The 19308-nt window shown below is 40.0% G+C and overlaps 2 protein-coding genes and 1 long non-coding RNA gene across 5 annotated transcripts in view; 1 reads left to right on the top strand and 2 right to left on the bottom strand.

Moving 5' to 3' along the window:
- Positions 1 to 208: 208 nt before the first annotated feature.
- On the top strand, positions 209 to 4591 carry LOC100694740 (uncharacterized). Its single transcript, XR_265830.3, has 5 exons — positions 209 to 336; positions 1202 to 1234; positions 1488 to 1559; positions 1684 to 1804; positions 4438 to 4591. It is a non-coding gene; the product is annotated as an uncharacterized LOC100694740 (long non-coding RNA).
- On the bottom strand, positions 4454 to 11673 carry cdv3 (carnitine deficiency-associated gene expressed in ventricle 3). Of its 2 annotated transcripts, none has more exons than XM_005449007.4 (5): positions 11215 to 11673; positions 10528 to 10604; positions 7997 to 8130; positions 7658 to 7823; positions 4454 to 6462 (listed from the first exon to the last, which is right to left on the bottom strand). In XM_005449007.4, the coding sequence occupies exons 1-5, from the start codon at positions 11398 to 11400 to the stop codon at positions 6336 to 6338; spliced, it is 690 nt and encodes a 229-aa protein (XP_005449064.1). In that variant the 5' UTR covers positions 11401 to 11673; the 3' UTR covers positions 4454 to 6335. The 2 variants fall into 2 exon arrangements, with proteins under 2 accessions (XP_005449064.1, XP_005449065.1); XM_005449008.4 differs by having other exon boundaries at positions 10528 to 10601.
- Positions 11674 to 16480: 4807 nt separating this feature from the next.
- tmem108 (transmembrane protein 108) overlaps positions 16481 to 19308 on the bottom strand; it is a 58666-nt gene continuing 55838 nt past the window's right edge. For both annotated transcript variants that reach the window (XM_005449009.4, XM_025910194.1), the window contains exon 5: positions 16481 to 18961. In XM_005449009.4, coding sequence (XP_005449066.1) covers positions 18845 to 18961 — 117 coding nt within the window. In that variant the 3' untranslated portion in view covers positions 16481 to 18844. The remainder of the gene's footprint in view (positions 18962 to 19308) is intronic.

Raw genomic sequence — 19308 nt, 5'->3', positions numbered from 1 at the left:
TAAAATTAATAAAAAGAGTGTTTTTAACCAAACATAACACTTAAGAAAGAAGAAAAAAAAAGAAGAAGAAAGAAACAGTAAGTGAAAAAGGCCTGAATTAAATTAAAACAAAATGTTGTTTTCTGAAGAATAAAGCAGACTTTGTGAGTGCAAACATATTTGCATTTGCTAGCAAACAAAGTTGAACTTTGATGTTAAACATGAGCTGAAAGAGTCTCCACCTACAAACACTTGCATTATAAAACAGGAGGTGTGTGTGCAGACAGGAGGCTGATCACATCCACGATGAGAGGACTCACACTGCTCTGTTTGGTGGGATTTATTCTCACAGCTTCGGTAAGAAAATTCATATCCCTGTTTGATCTTCATGGATTTACTGAAAGGAAGAAATTTAAATGATTAAAAAGAACTAATGGTCTCACTGAGCCAATAGCAAATTATAGTCTTCATAAATATTTAGATGTCATTTTATATTTTTGTAGTTTTATCATTGTAAGACTATTGTTTAACTGATAAGTTCGACTCCAGATGTAAACATAAGTTTGAATTAAATATATTTCTTTTTTACCAAGAATCAGCTGGAGTGTATCTCATGCTTCTGTTGACTCTCTGAGATTTACTGATTCATGCTGCCGTGTTTGCTTTGAAATGTCAATGACCTTTCAGCGCCGAGGGAAAAGAAAGAGGCAAAAAAACCCTTCTACTACTGAATTTTGGATCTGTCTAACATTAGTCTGTTTTTAAGTGTTATCCAGTAGTAAATACAAACACTTGTCATTACATCTTAATACAATCTTTAAGAAACGCCACCACCCAATCACAGCCTCTAAAATGAGCAAAACAAAAGTAGATAAACTCAGCACAAAAAATAAGGGATTTTTGCCAGCTTAAAGTCATCTTAATTTATTATTTGACATGGATGGTGTGATTTATATAGTTTATATACAGATGATGAAAAACATAGGTTATAGCTATTTTAATATTAAATCTTTGTCCCTTTAGTTTTTACAACTTACATATTCAACTTCAGTGTCATCGGTGTCCAAAAAGAGAGAAAAATATGAAATCTTTTTGTTTCCACCTTTTTTTGTCCAGCTTCCATAATTACCTTTTTTGGTTTCATTTTATTAAAATGTTTCTTCTTCTTAAACATCAAATGGTTTATTTTAAGAAGACTTAAAGTTGTTCTTTGTCATTCTAGCAAGCGGGTGTTACAGCTACAGGTACACCCACCGTAAGTACGACATACATAAAACACCAGAAACATTAACCAGTATTTCTAATGTTTTATATTTTCATGTTTATTGGTTTAAGTAAAGATTACCAAAGGTACCCTGACAAATTGTTAAAATATTACAAAACTTGACATATCTTGCATTTCTTGGTTTGATTATGTGTAAAACTATTTGTAGATTAGATTTGATTTAGATGTTGGGGGAAAGGTTAAGTTTAAAAGCCTTTAACTAATGTAATCCAATGCATTTCAGAGAATACCCACCTCTTTCTGGCATTCACTATCCTCTAATAATACTCGTTCATCTACTGGAAATGGTACACAGGTAAAACACCATCAACACAGCTTTCATAATGTCTTACAACAACATTTATTCTGAAATAACACTGACAAGACAGCTGAGAACGTGTGACAAATAAATGTTTATTTTCCTCCTGTATATTATATAGGCCGTTCATCACAACAATACAGTTGAACCAACAGCGAAAGCAACAGTTGAACCAACAGCGAAAGAAGACACACCAAATGTGCTCTAAAAACTTCACAAAGAAAGACACCGTTCGTCTGATGGTATCGTCTTCTCTGAATACACATTAAAAGTCTGTATTGAAAAAAGCTTATTTGTTATTATGCTTTGTATAAGGTCATTTAAAATCTATTTGTTACCTAACAGATGGAACAACAACAAAAAAAACCACCTACTTTGACCAAATTCAGTTTCATTTATTTTTTCATTATTTAGTGCCAAATCACAGCAGTTGCCTGATGGCACTTTATACTGTAAAGACCCTAGAATAATACAGAAAAAACAGAAAAACAAACAAACAATCTGGTGACAACATCTGGTCATCAGACAATCAGGTGAGCAAGTACTTTGGCAACAGTGGTATGAAAAAACTCCCCTTTAACAGCGAGGAACCTCCGACATACTCAGGATTGGGAAGGGGTGGAGATCTGCCACCACAAGTTTAGAGTGTAGGGGAGGAAGACGGGACAAAAATATGCTGTTGAACAGAGCCAGAGATTAATTATAACTAAAGATTAAATGCAGAGTAGTGCATAAACACAAGGCGAGTGAAAAAGAAAAACTCCATGCATCATTGGAAGACCCCCAGCAGCCTAGGGTAACTAAAAGAGGATTCAGGGTCATCTGATCCAGTCCTAACTATATGAATCCTCACAATGTTACTGGAGGCCAAAGTAATACTATCCAGAGTAAATTCCTGGTTAGATAGAGGTTTTTGGGCCGAGTACAATAACGTCCTTTTTTGACTGGTTTTAAAAGCAGGAAATTAGAGGACATCCAGATCTTTATGTCTTTTAGACATTCCTGCAGTTTAACTAATTGCTGTGTGTTACCTGGCTTCATGGATAAACAAAGTAGGGTGTCACCTGGATAGAAGTGAAAATGTATGCTATGCCTCCAGATGATGCTGCCTAAGGGATGCATGTTTAAGGTAAACATTAATGGTCCTAGCAGGGAACCCTGTGGTACTCCATAATTAACCTTAGTGTGTGAAGAGGAATCTTCATTTACATGAACAAATTGGACTCTAATACAGCGGTCCCCAACCCCCGGGCCTCGGACCGGTACCGGGCCGCGAGAGTTGAGGCTCAGGTGTGAAATGTATGGTTTTCAGGGTTTTTATCGGTTTTCAACGTTATTTTGTTATCGTTTTTATCGTTAACTCTGTTTTCCTGGGTCTTTTCACGTGTGTTATGAATAAAACTTCTTTTTTTTGGTACCGGCACTAGTTTTATTTTGTTGTATTCATCTGCGACACCTCATTGCCGGTCCGTGAAAATATTGTCGGGCATAAACCGGTCCGTGGCGCAAAAAAGGTTGGGGACCGCTGCTCTAATAGATAGAAGTGATTCAAATCACTGCACCGCAGTACCTGTAATACCTACAGCATGTTATAATTGCTCCAATAGGATATTATGGTCAACAGTATCGAACGCTGCACTGAGGTCTAGCAGGACAAGCACAGAGAAGAGTCCACTGTCAGAGGCCATAAGATCTTTTGTAACCTTCACTAAAGCTGTTTCTGTGCTGTGATGAGCTCTGAAACCTGACTGAAACTCTTCAAATAAGCCATTCCTCCCATTAATAAAGATAGACTGATCATATCTAAAATTAAAGCATTAATTAATGGCAGGACTTCTTTGCGGAGTCTTGTAGGAATTAGGTCTTAACGACACGTTGATGCTTTGGAGGAATAATTACTGAAGTTAACTCAGAAAGATCAATTGGAGAAGACGACTAAATAAATATTAATGGTATTGAAAGTAGCTGTAGATAATGTTACTTCTGAGAGACTGAGGTTATGAATAATCTTTTCTATAAACATTTTCTTTTAAAATTTTATTTGCAAATAAATTCATCAAGTCATTACTAGTTAAGGTTAAATGAATGCTTCGCTCAGAGTTGCTTTTATTTTCTTCAATCGGTGATGAGTAGTAAGATGTTCTAGCTTTACGGAGCTAATAAAACAATAAAACAAATAGTCATCTGCTTTAAAATCCAAATTTGAGAGTTATACCAGGGAGTCAAGTATGTCTGATTTAAGGTTTTGTTTTGCTTTGTTTTTTTTTTTCTTTCAGAGTCATCCAGAGTCATACGCAATGTAGATGTAAAAGTATTAAAAAGATAATCAACCTCTGTGGGAGGAGAATTTAGGTAGTTGCTTTGCACTGTGATAGCACATGGCATTGAAAAGGATAAGAGTAGAAGAATTATATCTTTAAATTTAATTACAGCACTTTCAGAAAGACATCTACTGTAATGAAATGTATTCCCCATTGCTGTGTCATCCATTATTGTAAACTTGAATGTTATTAGGAAATGAGACAAAGAAGGTTTTCAGAAAATACTGTAAAATGTTCAATTTGTATGTCAAATGTCAGAGCCAGACCCTGAGTGTGATTGGTGGTGGGTGGGTTCTTTGAAATTTTGAAAGAAGTCAGTTGAGTCATTGGGCTGTCAGGGGATGCAAGATCCTATAAGGAAACGCCTCATAGGATCTTGCATCCCCTTTAAAAGTAATTCTACTCCTTCAACAGAGGTAACACACCACCAGCACAGGTTTCATGATGTCTTACAACAGCATTTTATCTGAAATAACATGAACAAGACAGCTGAGAATGTGTGGCAATTAACTGAAATCTTTTTATTTAATTTTTTTCCTCTGTATACTTTATAGACTGTTCATCACAACATGTCATTGGAAGCAACAGCGAAAGAAGACGTATCCAAGAGACGCTAAAAAGATGAAAACATGAAACCTCCCAGAGACAGACCACCAATTTTCTGTTGGTTTTACTGCCTTCTCTGAATAAACATTAAAAGGCTGTATAAAAAAAAAGAAGACGTTTCTCTTATTTGTTGTTATGCATGTATAAGGTCATTTAAAATGTGTTTTTCACCCAAGAGCTGTAACTTTTGTGTCTGAACAGACAGAAAACATCTACTTTGACAAAATGAGACAACATAGGAATCAATTATCGAGGGGACATCAGATTAACACAAGTCAGGGGATTACAGCTTCAAGGATTCAGACAAGACTAAATTCACAAGGATCACTTTATTTTTTTTCTGTGTTGAGGGTCTTTTTCATCACAAATATTACCCAGCAGGATGTCCCAGCAGGAATCAATGCTCCCTAACATATTGATGGGAAGAACATACACAACATAACTTCGTTTCTTTATGTTTCTAAACACACTGCTTTAAAGCCCACTGGATATTAACTGGGTGTCGCACAGCTGCACAAGCTAACTGTTTTACATGAGGACTGCGATTTTTGGATTACCTGTGAGGAAAAAACACAAAAGCCTTAAAAATCGGGGGGGTTTAGTCAGTATGGTCAAACATCATCAAGAAATAGGCATTTGAAAGTGGTTTCCAATAACTCAGACCACAGGAAAGCATTTGTTACCAAAAAGCTGGTTTCAGATTAGAAACAAGCTTTAATGACTCGTCTGATGCTCAATGAGAAAAAGGGCAGCAGAATCAAACAGTGGATATGAAAGACAGTTAGTAGTTGTAATCATCAGGCAAACTAAAACAGCACTACATTCTTGAGTTTGTTTTTCTTTTGCATGTTTTTTTGTCTTTTTTTTTAGCAAAGTGATGAGATCCGGAGGCAGGCAGCAGCCCGTTGAGACAACACTTCACTTCAGATGACAATGCAGTTTCTCTCTACCAGTAAGGCCACTTTATAAAGAAACATCTAAATGAGGACCGCAACCTATCGCTTCTTGTCCATTGCTCTCTGCAGTGTTGTCATCGTGAATTTAAAAGGAAAAAAAGAAGAAGAAAAAGAACAATGTTTCAAGTTTCTAAATTAAAGAGCCTGATGGTCAGCTTATAAGCAGAGGGAAGGGAAGGGGGTGGGGGGAGGTTGGTGTTCGCCCCTCCCCCCTTCCCATCTCCACCACAGTGAGGGTAGGAAAAAAAAAGAAAAAAAAAGAAGCTCAGTCCACATGGTCACCACCAGCTATGCTGCTGAGGTAGTATCCCCGCTCTCAAAGTCCCAACCGCAACTCAAGAAAAAAAGAACAAAAATACACCTCAAAATAACCGCGTGCGATCGGGTTATAGCGATCTTGCAAAAAAATAGATATTCTCACATAAGTTTGTAAAATCATCTTGCCTAAAGTCATCTTCAATCCTCTGTGGCTTTTCTCAAAGCAAGTCCAGAGAGAAGTTGCGCCACACAACCGCTGCTCTGAGTACAATCCACAAAGGACACCTACGTCGCCTTTTTGTTGCTGCTGCAGTGTCGTACGTTTGGGTGTATTTCCTAATTCCGTTTCGGTGGTTCCCTCTTTCAGCCCCTTCAGATGCAGTCCTTCAGTTTCGCCAACCAAACGTATATGAAGTGTGTTTACTGATCTTTTTAAAGGGCGTGTCACTGTATGTGCTGCAGTGGTGGGGTGGGGTGTTGTGTGTGTGTGTATGGGGCTGTGTGTTGTGTGTGGTGATGGTGGCACCGTGAGCTCTGCCAGGACTGCAGTCCACACAGCTTTGGGATCAGCTTCCTTCAAAGGGGCTGGGCAGGACCGTGCTGGAGGGGCCAGGGGACAGAGGGACGCCGCTCTACTTATCCCCCAGGATGGCGTACTGGTTGTCGAGCTGCAAGTGCTGCATAGAAGCGCCACCGGTCTCCTCTCTCCCACGGTTCCTGTGTTTCACAACCTCAAAGGTCTTCTCCATTTCTCTGTCCCTAAAACACAAACATCAGGTCATTCAAGGAGCGAAAGCAGAGATGAGACAACATCACTTACTGTAATTATGGTGGTACCGTGGTATAATCATTCCTGCATAACTGAGCCTTTATACGCTTTATGCTGTGAAAAACTAAGTACCCCCTTACTACTTTTGTAGCCATCAAGAAGATCAAATGACTTTGATCAACTGATCAACAGTAAGGGTGAGCACCTCTATAACATCAGAAGCTTTGGCAGTTTGCTGGTCTGGACCATTCAGGCGTGTGTTAACACAAAGCCAAGGAGGAAAGACATCAGCAATGATCTCAGAGAAGCAACTGTTGCTGCCCATCAATCTGGGAAGGTTTACACGGCTATTTACGAACAATACGAAGTTCATCACTCTATAGTAAGAATGATTATTAACAAGTGGAAAATAGTCAGTTGCTAATATGGCAACTTTTCACTCAAAGGTCAGAGAAATTGCAAAAAAGCCACACCACAACTCTACAGGCCTCACTTAGCATTTTAAAAGTCAAAGTTCATGAGAGTAAAAGTTCATGAGAGCACAAAGACTGAACACGTTTGGCTTGTTTGGAAGGTTGCAAGTGAACAAACCACAAGACTTCTGGAACAATGTTGTTATGACAAAGTGCACAGAGTCCCGTTTGGCTAATCAGCACAAATAGTTCACAGTAACTGTCAAGCACAGTGGTGAAGGGGTGATGATTTGGGCTTGTTTTTCAGACTGTGAGTAACCATGAACTTGTCTAAATACCAGAATATTCTAAATGTGAGGCCTTGTGTCCAATAATTAAAGTATCAGGACAATGATAACAAGCCTAAGAACAAATTTTAGTACATATAAAATACCATATTGGAAATAAAAATTACAAATAAAATAAAGCCAGAAAATCAAAACAACTACTGTTACCAAAAATTGATTATGTGGCACACAAAGGCTAGATGCTACAGCACTAACAAAAGAAAATAAGGATGTGATGACTACAGCACTAACATCATTATGAGACAAGAACACACAGCCACGTAAAACTAGCATGGCAGAAGTCCACCCTAACACAGATGCGAGAGTGAAATAAGTGATCTACAGAGAATAGCCAAACAGTTTCCAGAGCTGAAGAATATTTTTGCCCTTAGGCTCATCCAGATACGTTATTATGTTATAACTGTTTTCCTGTAAACTCTGCTTACTTGCGTGTCTCAACGTGCTTGGCGGTGGACAGTAAAGAGGGAAACTGTGTGTCACTGAAGATTTCTGGAGGGCCCTGGCTGGGGCCTCGTTTGGTGGTGGTAAGTCGAGCTCCCGGAGGGCGATATACACCAGCGGGCTTTGCCTCAGGTACCTCTACATTCTCTACTGTTGAAATAAAATGCATCAAAAAACAAAAATCACTGTGCTGCTTAAAAAACAGTGGAAAAGCTGAATTTAAATGATTGAAACAAAAAAGGTTTTGAGGGTTTCCTTAACAAATAAAGGCCCTCAGGCCCCCCAGGAAGAAAAAAAGGTCGATTTTACATCGGTTTACTCACCCACAGGAGCAGGAGGAGGCGCGGCACCAGACTTGTTCCAGGGACCTTTTTCACCTCGTTCTCCACTGACGAGAATGATCTCGCCATCCTCACCAACCTCCTCCTTCTCGTACTCCTCTTCTTCTTTCTCATCACTACAAACAACCAGGAGGCAGTAAAGCAGAGGTGAACACGTGCCCAGGTGCCCTGCTGCTGATATAACTGAATGCATCAAAGCTGATCTTCAGAGTTACTCAGCTAAGGTTAGGACAGAAACCTCCATGTCCTGTGTGTCCCTATATATTTACTTCACAGCAAAACAAAGATGCTTCCTTTTATTTCCATCACCAGAATGACAGCATTCAAATATGGTTGCTTTAGAGTTTTGGGTTCAGAGCCAAAGGCTCACAAAAAAACATGAAATTTGACTACCATCCCCTCTGCAGTGCACCTCTACACTGTTTTAATACTATGGATATTGATACTTCTTGATCACTCCGTGAAAGTCCTGTTCTGGGCCATCTGGCTTGGGCCCTCAAGTGTGCAGAAACCTCCACCTCTGTGTCAAACTGACCTGTCATATTTAATCGCTGGTGATGCTGGACCTCCAGCTACATATCAACAAGCAACCTCCAGCGTTAGCTGGTAGTGTCGGCTGTGCCCAGGCCCGAAAGCGTTACATCGGATGCCTGTTCTGTGAAGTAGGACCAACCCAATCACTGCTTACCACCAACTCTACTCACCAGACTTTGTCTTCTTCCTCACAATTAAACAGAAGATTAACAGTTGCCGTTTAAATACAGTGGAGGAGACATAGCGTGCAGTGCTGCAAGAACAGGACTTCCAGGGAATGATCTAAAAATAGCAGGAAGACTGGAAGAGGTCCAGAGGTGCACAAGGACATGACCTTAAAAGGGGATAGCCGGCAAACTTAAATTGGGCATGATTTTTGGATCTTGAGGTTAAAGTTGCACCTTGTGAAATGTTTGGAACTGTTTGTGTGAGGACAAATTCGTCCATCCTATTTTAGGGAAGTCCGATTGTGACAAGTCGGTACCAATAAACAACAATCAGGATGGCAGTGGAGAGGTTTTTTTGTGTGTTTGTTCTGTTTCTAATCAGCCACTGACAGTGGCGCATGTCAGCTGATTAGCATTTCTTTTACCACTCCCTCTGTTTAACCTCACAGCTAAAACAGCTGTTCTTTTATTTATTCACTCAAGGGTTCAAATTATTTATACTGTGGAGGTTCAGAACAGAAACTCTTAAAAAAACAAAACAAAACAAAACCAAGGCCCGGAGCCCAGAAACAGCCCGGTGGGGGTTCAGTCCACCCCGCTGGATGCCTTAACTCTTTACTCCTTGAAAGTGTTCTAGGAGAAAACCTCGAGGCTCTTTTCTGAACTGGCATTTTTTCAGATCTGCTTGTAGAACAAAATAACTGGCTGTGAATCAGAAGTTAGTGAGGACAGTCTGTCTATGCAGTAACCCTGGGAAACCCGGAAACTATTCCAGTGGTCGTCAAACCACGCCTTTAATGATATATACTGAGGTGTCAAAACTCGCCATTGAGGGTACAGGTGAGGTCGTCAGATGTCATCTTTACATCTCGTTGTGATCCAAAGTGATGACTTAACCGGAGCCAGAGGTCTGAATCAGAATCGGTTTTACTACCAAACACCAGCCATGGCCTGCGATACTACACCGATGTATATGAGTAACAGATTTGGCTCTCCATGTGTCACAGATAAACTGCTGATTTATTTTTATTTTTTGTTTTTATCTATTAAAAAAAAAAAAGGTCGTTTTTGACAGTTTAGCACAATATTTCTGTTTTCACCTGCAGAACAAACTCCAGGTAACGAGTTTCAGATGCATTTCTTGGTGTTACCACAGTAGCATTTTTTTGTAATAACATTTGACTGAATGCTGAAATGGAGCTAATTTTCTTAGGACATAATGTTTAAACATTCATTTTATGAACTAATAAACAATCAGTTAGTATGAAATGAATTATGAAATGTCTAAACTATTTTAAATCAAACTCGGCTGTTTGTGGCTTAGTAATAAAATAGTATGACATCCCTGTTCTACAGAGGCAATTAATTATAAATTCAATTAAATTTTATTTTCCTTATATAGCACCAAAAATCATAAAACGGCTGTCGTAAGGGGTTTTATAATGTAAAGTACGGATCCTACAATAATACATAGAAAACCAACAATCAGACGACCCCCCTATGAGTAAGCAGCTGGCGACAGTGGGGAGAAAAACCCCCTTTTAACAGGAAGAAATCTCCAGCTCAACCAGGTTCAGGGAGGGGCAGCCATCTCCTGCGACCAGTTGTGGGTCAGCTGAGGGAGTCAACTTGTGTTTTACAGCATTTAATCCATGAATTAATTCATTGTAAATGGGAAGAACGCCCTGTTGTTGCTTGACAATTTGAGTTCTCTTTCCACCCTGAATCTGTCCCGACAACATCTGTATGGGAGCGTTATCTCCTGCAAGCTTCTGCTGAAGCACAGCTTAACCAAACATGTTTTAACCTCACCTTATCTGCAAAGCCTGGAGTCGAAGCCCGCTGTAGTCCACTTCTTTGTGCTCAAATTCTTTCCACTCCTCGTCCTCCTAGGCAGAGGAAAACATTAATTCATGCACCTCACAGTGAAATCACACTTTAACAGCCCTCTAAGATCACTGTAGTCTAGTCATCACTGTGTGTGTGACAAGTCGTCAAAGCTAATCGATAACACAGCTGTGTCACCTGATCATATCCTGATGTTATTAAGTGCTAAAAAGCTGCTGATCTGCTAACAACTTATAACAAATGGCGGCTCGGCCTTGTTGAGAAACCACGATACAAAGAGGGGGGCTGACAGCTTTACCTCCTGCCGGCACATGAATAACATGTGGATTTAAAATGTTTACATCTAATCTTATAAGTCAGAAAATATTTAAAAGATCGCACTCGAAGTCAGAGATCGTGAAAAAAAGCTCAAAACGTGCGTCGTGGCACATTGTTGTGCCACTGGAAACCATATGCTGGCTTTTCCTCCCTTCATCCTAGAAAATACACTCACGTTATTACCCCGACTTCATAAAACAACGTAGGGGGGGAGCTGCCATCAAGCAGGGCTTCTCTTCCAGAGGCTCTAATTCTGATCCGGGAGCAAACACACGGCCGGACACCGGTGTGAGGTAGCGAGGTGAAAAGTTATCGCAGAGCAGCGCCGGTTACCTTATCGATCTGAGCGTCCTGGTTCTCGTTTTTAGTCGATTTCTCCTTCTCCTTCTTGGTCTTCTTCAGTGCCGCCGATGTGGGCCCCGCGGCGGACTCCTTCCCCTTCCCCTTCTCTTTCTTCTTCTTTTTATCCCTCTTGGCAAAGAAATCGTCCAGGCTCTTCTCAGTCGGTACATCCGCCATTTTCAAAGAGCAGCGTTAACTAGCTTCAGTCAGACAACCGAGCAATGACAAACGTGAAAATCAGCACTCAGACCGAGAGGACAGCGGGTGAAGCGAGCAGAGGAGATGGAGTTACTCTGGAGTCCTCTCACTGGTTAACTTCTGTTACAAGCTGACTAAAAAAAAGGTTCACTCCGGTTCTCTGCCTGAATCGTTAGCTATCCTGTCAACCATGCCATGCAGAGGCTATTTGACAAATCTGTACCGTCAACCGGAAGCACTTCTCCTCGCTTCCGCTTTCTTCTTCTTCGCGGTTAACAGCAACAAGGTGAATTAGCGCCACTTACTTGCCCAGCAACTTGCCTAGCAACGTTTAAGATCAAACAAAACGCAGTTTTAAAAGTAAGATTTTGTTTATTTATTATTAATGGAAAAAAGCTATCCATAACCTGCTTGGCCCAATGTGGAAAAGTAAACGTCCCTTAAACCTAATAACTGGCTGTGCCACCACTGGCAGCAAGAACTGCAATTAAGAGTTTGCAGTGAGTCTTTCAAATCAGTGTGGAGGAATTTTGTACTACTCTTCTTTGCAGAATTGTTTTAATTCATCTACAATTGAAGGTTTTCCAGCATGAACAGCCTGTTTAAGGTCATGCCAAAGCATCTCAATCTCATTTAAGTCCAGACTTTGCTTAGGCCACTCCAAAACCTTCTTCTTCTTCTTCCTCTTTTTTTTTCTTTTTTTTTTTTTTTTCCATTATTCAGTGGTGGACTTGCTTGCGTGTTTTGGATCGTTATCCTTCCACATAACCCAGGTATTCTCTTGAACCATCACACTGCCACCACCATGTCTGACTGTTGGTATGATTTTCTTTTCATGAAATGCTGTGTTAGTTTTACTCCAGATGCAGTGGAATGAAAACCTTGTAAAGGGTTCAGCTTTTGCCTTGTCAGTCCACTGAATATTTTCACAAAAGTCTTGAGTCAAGATATTTTTTGGAAAAAAAGAAGATTTATTCATAACACACGTGAAAAGACCCAGGAAAACCGAGTTAACGATAAAAACGATAACAAAATAACGCTGAAAACCGATAAAAACCCTGAAAACCATACATTTCACACCTGAGCCTCGACTCTCGCGGCCCGGTACCAAACGACTCACGGACCGGTACCGGTCCGAGGCCCGGGGATTGGGGACCACTGCTCTAGAAGCAAGTCTCAATACGTGGCTGCTATCTTGGTAAAAGCCCGGGGTAAATATTTGGCAATTATTTTGAACGCCATCCAAATTAGCTTTAATTCAGTTGGTTAACAGAACATAAAATCTGCATATCCGGAATAAAATTTGAACAACTTTGATGATTTTTTGTCTACAGTAAGTTTTTAAAGCTTTTTTTTCTTCCCCCAAGTTTCATTGCCAACTCCTTGCTGTATTTCTTTCTTCCTTCCGTCCGTCCTTCCTTCCTTCCTTCCTTCCTTTTCTGCTTATTCTTATGAGTGTTGCAGGGGGGTTGGAGCCTATTTCAACTACATTCCAGCTACCATAGGGTGACAGCCAGGAAGAGTAAATCATAGACAGGTCTGCATGTTTTTGGTACATATCAATTTTTATATAGATTTTAATTCAGAACAATTTGGGTATCATGTCTCTTTCTTATAATGTCTTTGGGTCTAATAGCCTGTATTGATTGGTTTCTATTATAAAAACACAATTTATATTTTTGCTGTACTGTATCCACATAATAGTAATTATAACTTGCTTGGATAAACTGATCAGCCAATTTATTCCTGGAAAAATTAAAGTGGCAAAATTAGAAATGAAGATAAAATAATGAAACAAGTAGTGCTATGATTCCACTGAGACTATATCACAATGGATCGTATATTTTAACATTTTGTATTTTTTTTCTTTCAGAATAATAATTTGGACAAAATAAAAGTGTGTGTTTTTGTCAAGGAGCAAACCAGATCTGGACTCAAACACAGGAGTAAAAGTTTTACAGGTTTATTGAACTCACAAAAAGTCAATAAAGATGAAATAATTAATTGTTTGGTGTCTTCTTTCTGAGAGAAGCAGGCAGGTGATATCCAGAGACTTTCTCCCACACAGACTTCCACTGCACGTGGCGAGGGAGCATCTGCACAGCAGAGAATCATTTAAGCCCAAAGATAAAGCTGAATTTCTCACAGACTCAAACACACCGTGCATGCTGAGCCACATGTGCTCCCACTACCACAGCAAGTGCAACAACCCGGCAATTTATTCTGGGAACTGTTCCACCTTAAGTAGTCGCTGAGTAATCATCAGATTGCACACAGGTGAGTGATTGCTCAACAGCTTGCAGGTGTGCCCTGCCAGCAGAGGACACACAAGAAGGCTCAGCCTCTGAAGCAGAATTACAAACACACACCCCCACATGCACAGACAGAGCGAGATGGAGAGAAATGTAGGTTGGCACAGGAGGACGAGGGGACCATGACAGTTTCTTTGTTATGAAGATTTAATCATTCTGAAAATTACTGCATTTTCAAGCACGTCCTGAATGCAGATAACATGTCGTCGCATCCCTTTTAGTTATAGATAATTCAGATAGGAGAACTGTTCTGGAAGTTGTCAGAGTGTTTTTAAGAAAGAGGCTATTTCAGCTTCACAGGACAACACAAACCAGCTCCAACCAAACCAACCAACAAAACAACAAACAGGTTCTAAAGAAGTACACAACTGGCTTTGTTAAATGTTACCTTCAAAATGCATACAGTCACATCTTTAAAAAGACAAAGCCAAACCAGACTGGCCAACAAAAGGAAGAGATTAAGGTGGGCAAAAAAGACAAACCCAAGAGGCCTTTACTCCAGAAACTAAACTAGCCAACAGTTTTCAGCTGTCCTGACATGAGCCGTGAATGATTGATTATTCTTTTAATGTGCTGAGCCTGCATTAGGTAACACAGTCTACTGCTGGAAAACCGTAATGACCGTTTCTGGGTCTCTGATATGCCTACGCAGAATAATTATTAATGAGTTATGATTCATATCTACAGTTATTGTTATGGTAATTTGGGGGCTTTGAAATGTTCCCTTTCCTTTCACATCAGTGTTTTTTAAGGTTTTTGTGTGTTTTTATTTGTGACTACTGAGAATCGCTGCATCTGAAAAGCTGGGATGCAGTTCAAGATACAAATAAACCAGAACGCAGAATTATTTAAAGCTTGTATTAAAAAATGAAAAATGTTGGAAGGACAAAATATCAACTTAGAAGTTTGTTTGTTTTAAAGAAATTGGGTCATTTTGAATTTGTTGCCAACAACAAGCTGCAAAAAAGTCACATTGTGTCTTATTCTAACATTTTATAGTTAAAAGTTTTCAAATTATTGCTTGATATAAGATTTCAGCTTCTCAACGGATGAGAAAGATGAGAAGAAATGTCAACTTTTGACTTGGTTTTTATTTTATATTAAGCCAAATGGGTGATCAGGGTCCATTGTTACCTGGACTTTTTTACATTACCACAAAGATAAGCTGTATTGTTTTAATACATGCAGAAAAGGTGTGATTAAATGTTTTTAAGCCCTTGATTTGAGATTGATTTCTTGATTTTAGGTCAGCAATCTAGGTGTGCCGAGGACACAACGAAAGCTCAGAGGGAACAGAGCTTTTGCCTGTGACAGTGGTGGATCTTAGACAGGCTTCTTCACTCTCCACTTTTTAAAACCTGTCTCTTTTCATTGGCAAGAGTGTGAGAGTAGATTTTTAATTGTCCCTTTGGTCAGTACTTGCTGATTTAAAGCACTTTATGAATAAAGTTAGCTTGACTTTACTTTTCTTGGCAGAATTGGTTCATTTAAATTGATTGCTTTTCTGGCACAGACTCGGCTTTTAAAAATAGTCCACACATTTTTAATAGTGTTGAGGCTGGGGCTTTGGGGAGCCTATTACAGAAGCTTAATGTTAGCCTTCTTTATATATTGCAGAACCAGTTTTTATGTGTGGTTCACTCAACAGTGTCCAAGTTTCAGCTGTTTAACTGCTGATTTGGGGTGAAGTTGAAGAATTTGGAGGTAGTACTACTCCCAATGTCCAGTACAACTGGTAGCAAAACAGCCCAGGAGAATAATGTTACCACCACCATGCTCAACAGCTGAAAGCCTCACCTTTAATCCTCCAAACATACATTCTTGCCATTGTGGACAAATAGCTCCATTTTTGCTTTATCTGACCATAAAAATTTTCTCCAGAAGTCATTTGGCTTGTTCATGAGGGCAGCTGCAAATTTCAGTCAAGTTTGAAGGTGATGATTTTGGAACAGGGGCTTCTTTTTTGGTTGGACAGTGATGCTGGTATTCCAGCAGTTCCCAGTTCATGGCAGACTTGTGCTTTGCTGGTTCATGGGTTGTTCCTGAACATCCTAACCAGTTTCCTCTTATCTAAGGATGGCGGTTTGGGTCTTCTTCCAGACTTCGGCAAAGTGGCGACACATCCAAATAACTTGCACTTACATACTTGGCTCCAGGAGACCTTCCCAAGTTGTGTAAATATATAATTCGCCTTTTAAACTTTTCTCCGAGTTCTTTGGACTCAGTATTGATTCAGTATATAATCTCAATATTGCTCAATCCAGTGAGTGCTGTCAAAAAAATCCTTTTTATTTGGCCAAGAGAAAGCACCACCTGTAGTAAATAATGCCTATGTGTATGTGATCTTCTAACCCCAATTTTATATTAAATATCAGTAATGATTAAAGTTATGTGTTTTCCTTTCAAAAACAAGGATATTGAAAAAACTGGCAAAACAATTAGTCATTAATTTATTTACAAAGACTTTCTACAAAGCCAACAAATGGGTGAATAACACTGACTTTAAATTAAGCTTCCTCTCAGCAGTAAAGCAGGCTTGTAAACAGATTACCGAACTGACGTCAGCATCCCGAGCCAGAGGTCACTTGACCAGATGCAGCACCGGTGCACAAAGAGAAAAATCCAGCTCGCTGCCTCAATGGATGTGCTGTGCTCGGCAAGACTGTTTACAGTGCGCGTTGCGTAATCAACAAACAGGTAGCCAGCTAACTAGTCAGAACAAATGAGACAGAGTAATCCATGGGGGGTTTTTTTCCCATTGTTTTATTGCTCAGCAGTAAAAAGTACAGTGTGTATACTACAGTACAAAAAATACATAATGTTGAACACTGCTCCACCGTGCCACTGAACATTTTTGTAAAATATCCACTTTTTGAGCGTGCAAAAAAACAACAAGCCCGGCTGTGAGCATCCAATGCGGGAAATATCAATATGTTTAGCTGTGTTGTTCGCCATCACCTCTTCACCCGGTGATCTCAGAACAACATCATACAAAGCGGAGAATCTTCAGCGACAGTAGAGGCAGACAGCATTGATTACTGAATAAAACTGCAGCGATGCAAAAGTAAAAACAAATGACAGAAGGACCACAGATTTAATAATGAAACTAAATATCCAAACGGACTGTTGATTAAATCGCCTCTGTACGTGCTCACAGCATTCTTCATTTGTCTCAGTATATTTTTTTATTTTTTGTTTTTATTGCCTCTAACACAACCTTTGACACAGTTTGCAATACTGGATAAACACGCCGTTTATGGAGGGAGACACTTACAGTAGCAAGGGTGGTAAAAATGTTTCCTACAGCAGCGAGGAACTCTTTCTCGCACATGACCGGTAGCCACTCCACGATATGCACGAGAGACAAACAGACGGGACAAACGTACAGAGGCACACACAGGAACGGACGCACAAAAACTGAGCTGAACGTCGCACAGAGTCTCGCTCAAACTTTAAAGTAACCGTGACATTTGGTTAAAGGGGCGGCACGTCGCAGCTCGCCTGCTCACACGCACGCTTCAGTGCACCTACATGCACACGCATACTGATATATAAAGGGCCAACTTAAGGAATTAAGACATCTATGTGGTCCCTCTTCGGAGAAGCTGGTGACGCATGAGGGGGAAAGGCCGTTTTAAGTCCGCTCCATGTTTATTGAGAGCTGAAAGCTGCTATTCAAAAATGCTGGATGCTGGACTCCACATCGCCCAAAGACCTGCTCAGACTGACCGATAAGATCCAAGCCTGTATTTATCAAACTGCCGATTGATAAAATTCACCTAAAAACGAACTGCAGAATTGGTGAAAGTGTGTGTTTCCATGCTATCACTGTCTGCTGCACACCACAGCTCCGGTCTCCACTGTTTTTGTCTGTTTTTCTGAGGCTAAGGTGTTTGGATTCATCATCCATGCACTGCTGCCTGTGTCAAAGCCCCTTAGCTGCTATATCATTCCTAGGATGTACCTTAAAGTGTAGCAGCTGTATACCTGATTTCATCTAATGTTTAAATTTCTGTTTAGAATAATATTTTTTTTAAACCAAACTGAATCAGTGAATTCATAAAGGGCCCAGCTCCCAGAAACATCTTTTCACTTTAGAGAGTTTTTATTGCTTTGCTTAAACTGTGACCATGAAGTTTAATTCTTACTTTCAGAATAGAAACATATTGACTCTGCAAATTAATTTTAATGTTTTATTTTATGTATGTTTAATAACCAGGATGCCACTACAGCTTTACACCGTCCCCTCAGACCTCCTAGTCCTCCCGGTGCCTGGCAAAGCTTGTCTGTCTCTGTGTTTTAGCCCTGTGATTGACTGGCTCCAACCTCTCAGTGAACCTACGCTGGAAAAATGGCCAAAAAAATAGATGGATGTTTAATCATCTTCTTATTTAGAAAATTACCAGATAAAAGAACATAAATTTTTAATATTAAAATGTGCTGTACTGGGTAAAATCTTGCAGTTGTCGGGTCAATCTGTGTATCTGACTAGTCTGAGCAAACTGATCATTTGAAAGCCACTCTTAAGGGTTGAGTCATTTTAATGCCAGTCTTTACTTTTAGTTCTAAATGATCACTTTAGTAAGTTTGACAAATACAGGCTCAGATTTCACAACCATTATTCCTCCATATATCCCTGCCTCTCCTCCCCCCCGACTTATCTAGGTGCTTATTCAAGTTCAACAGGCTATAAGTATTCAGGGATTGATTTTAAAGGAAAGTTAAAATTACAAAGAACAGCTTGAATCTTTTTTATAGCACATGTGTCTCTCTCTAAAGCAGATTTCGTGTGGCAACATCCACAGTGCACTCACCATCAAGCCACTGCAAAGAAACAAAACCACATATACTCTGTAATTTTATAAAGACAATAAAAACCTTTATCACAATTAAGCCTTTTGTAGAAAATGTACATCAGAAAAATACGCAGGTGCATCCTCGTAGTAAATAAGCGTCTGTTTACGCCGCTCTTCTTTCAGGTTGCTCTTTGTGTTTGTGATATACAGTATAAAGTCAAAGTCTCTGAATATTTACCACATATATAAAATAGACAAGAACAGCAGGGGAAGAGGAGGACGAGGATCCGCACAGCTTCTCGCCCCTCTGTGTCTCTATATGGCAGAAGCTTTGTCTCTGTTGATGAAGAGGGTCTCCTGGCAGAAAGGGTTAACCAGGACCACGCTGCTGCCGCTGTAGTCTCCATTAGGGGGTAGACAGGTGTCATGATCCTGCAAGAGCACATGCACAAAATAAGACGTAGTGAAAAAAAATGAAAGTAGGTGTAACTGTTAAACAGCAGCTCTAATTCATGATTCACGCTTCGGGGCTCACCGTTAGCGCACACTCTACTGTATCTGAGTCGCTCTACAGGCGACGAGCAGCAAGTTTAGCGTGGAAGAGGACAGAATAAAATATGGGTTTTGTGCACATCAGGGCTTTTAAGGAGATGGTGAACAAAGATATGTGAAAAAAGCTCAGTGATCAGAGATACAAAGGGGAGGTGGTGGGGAAGATGTAAGAGCCTCACAAGTGGAGAAACAAAAAGGGAGAGGTGACTCAGAAGAAGGCAGCAGAG

Source organism: Oreochromis niloticus, linkage group LG9 (assembly GCF_001858045.2).
Source record: "Oreochromis niloticus isolate F11D_XX linkage group LG9, O_niloticus_UMD_NMBU, whole genome shotgun sequence".
NCBI lineage: Eukaryota > Metazoa > Chordata > Actinopteri > Cichliformes > Cichlidae > Oreochromis > Oreochromis niloticus.
The sequence above is the reverse complement of the archived record's forward strand: the minus strand, read 5'-3'. Positions and strand labels throughout refer to the sequence as shown.

Coding starts and splice junctions, on each gene's coding strand:
- cdv3 (XM_005449007.4), bottom strand. CDS start 11,400: ATGGCGGATGTACCGACTGAGAAGAGCCTGGACGATTTCTTTGCCAAG. Junction 8,131..10,527: donor CTCCAGGCTTTGCAGATAAG/GTGAGGTTAAAA, acceptor GGTTGTTTGTAG/TGATGAGAAAGAAGAAGAGG. Junction 7,824..7,996: donor GCCTCCTCCTGCTCCTGTGG/GTGAGTAAACCG, acceptor TTATTTCAACAG/TAGAGAATGTAGAGGTACCT.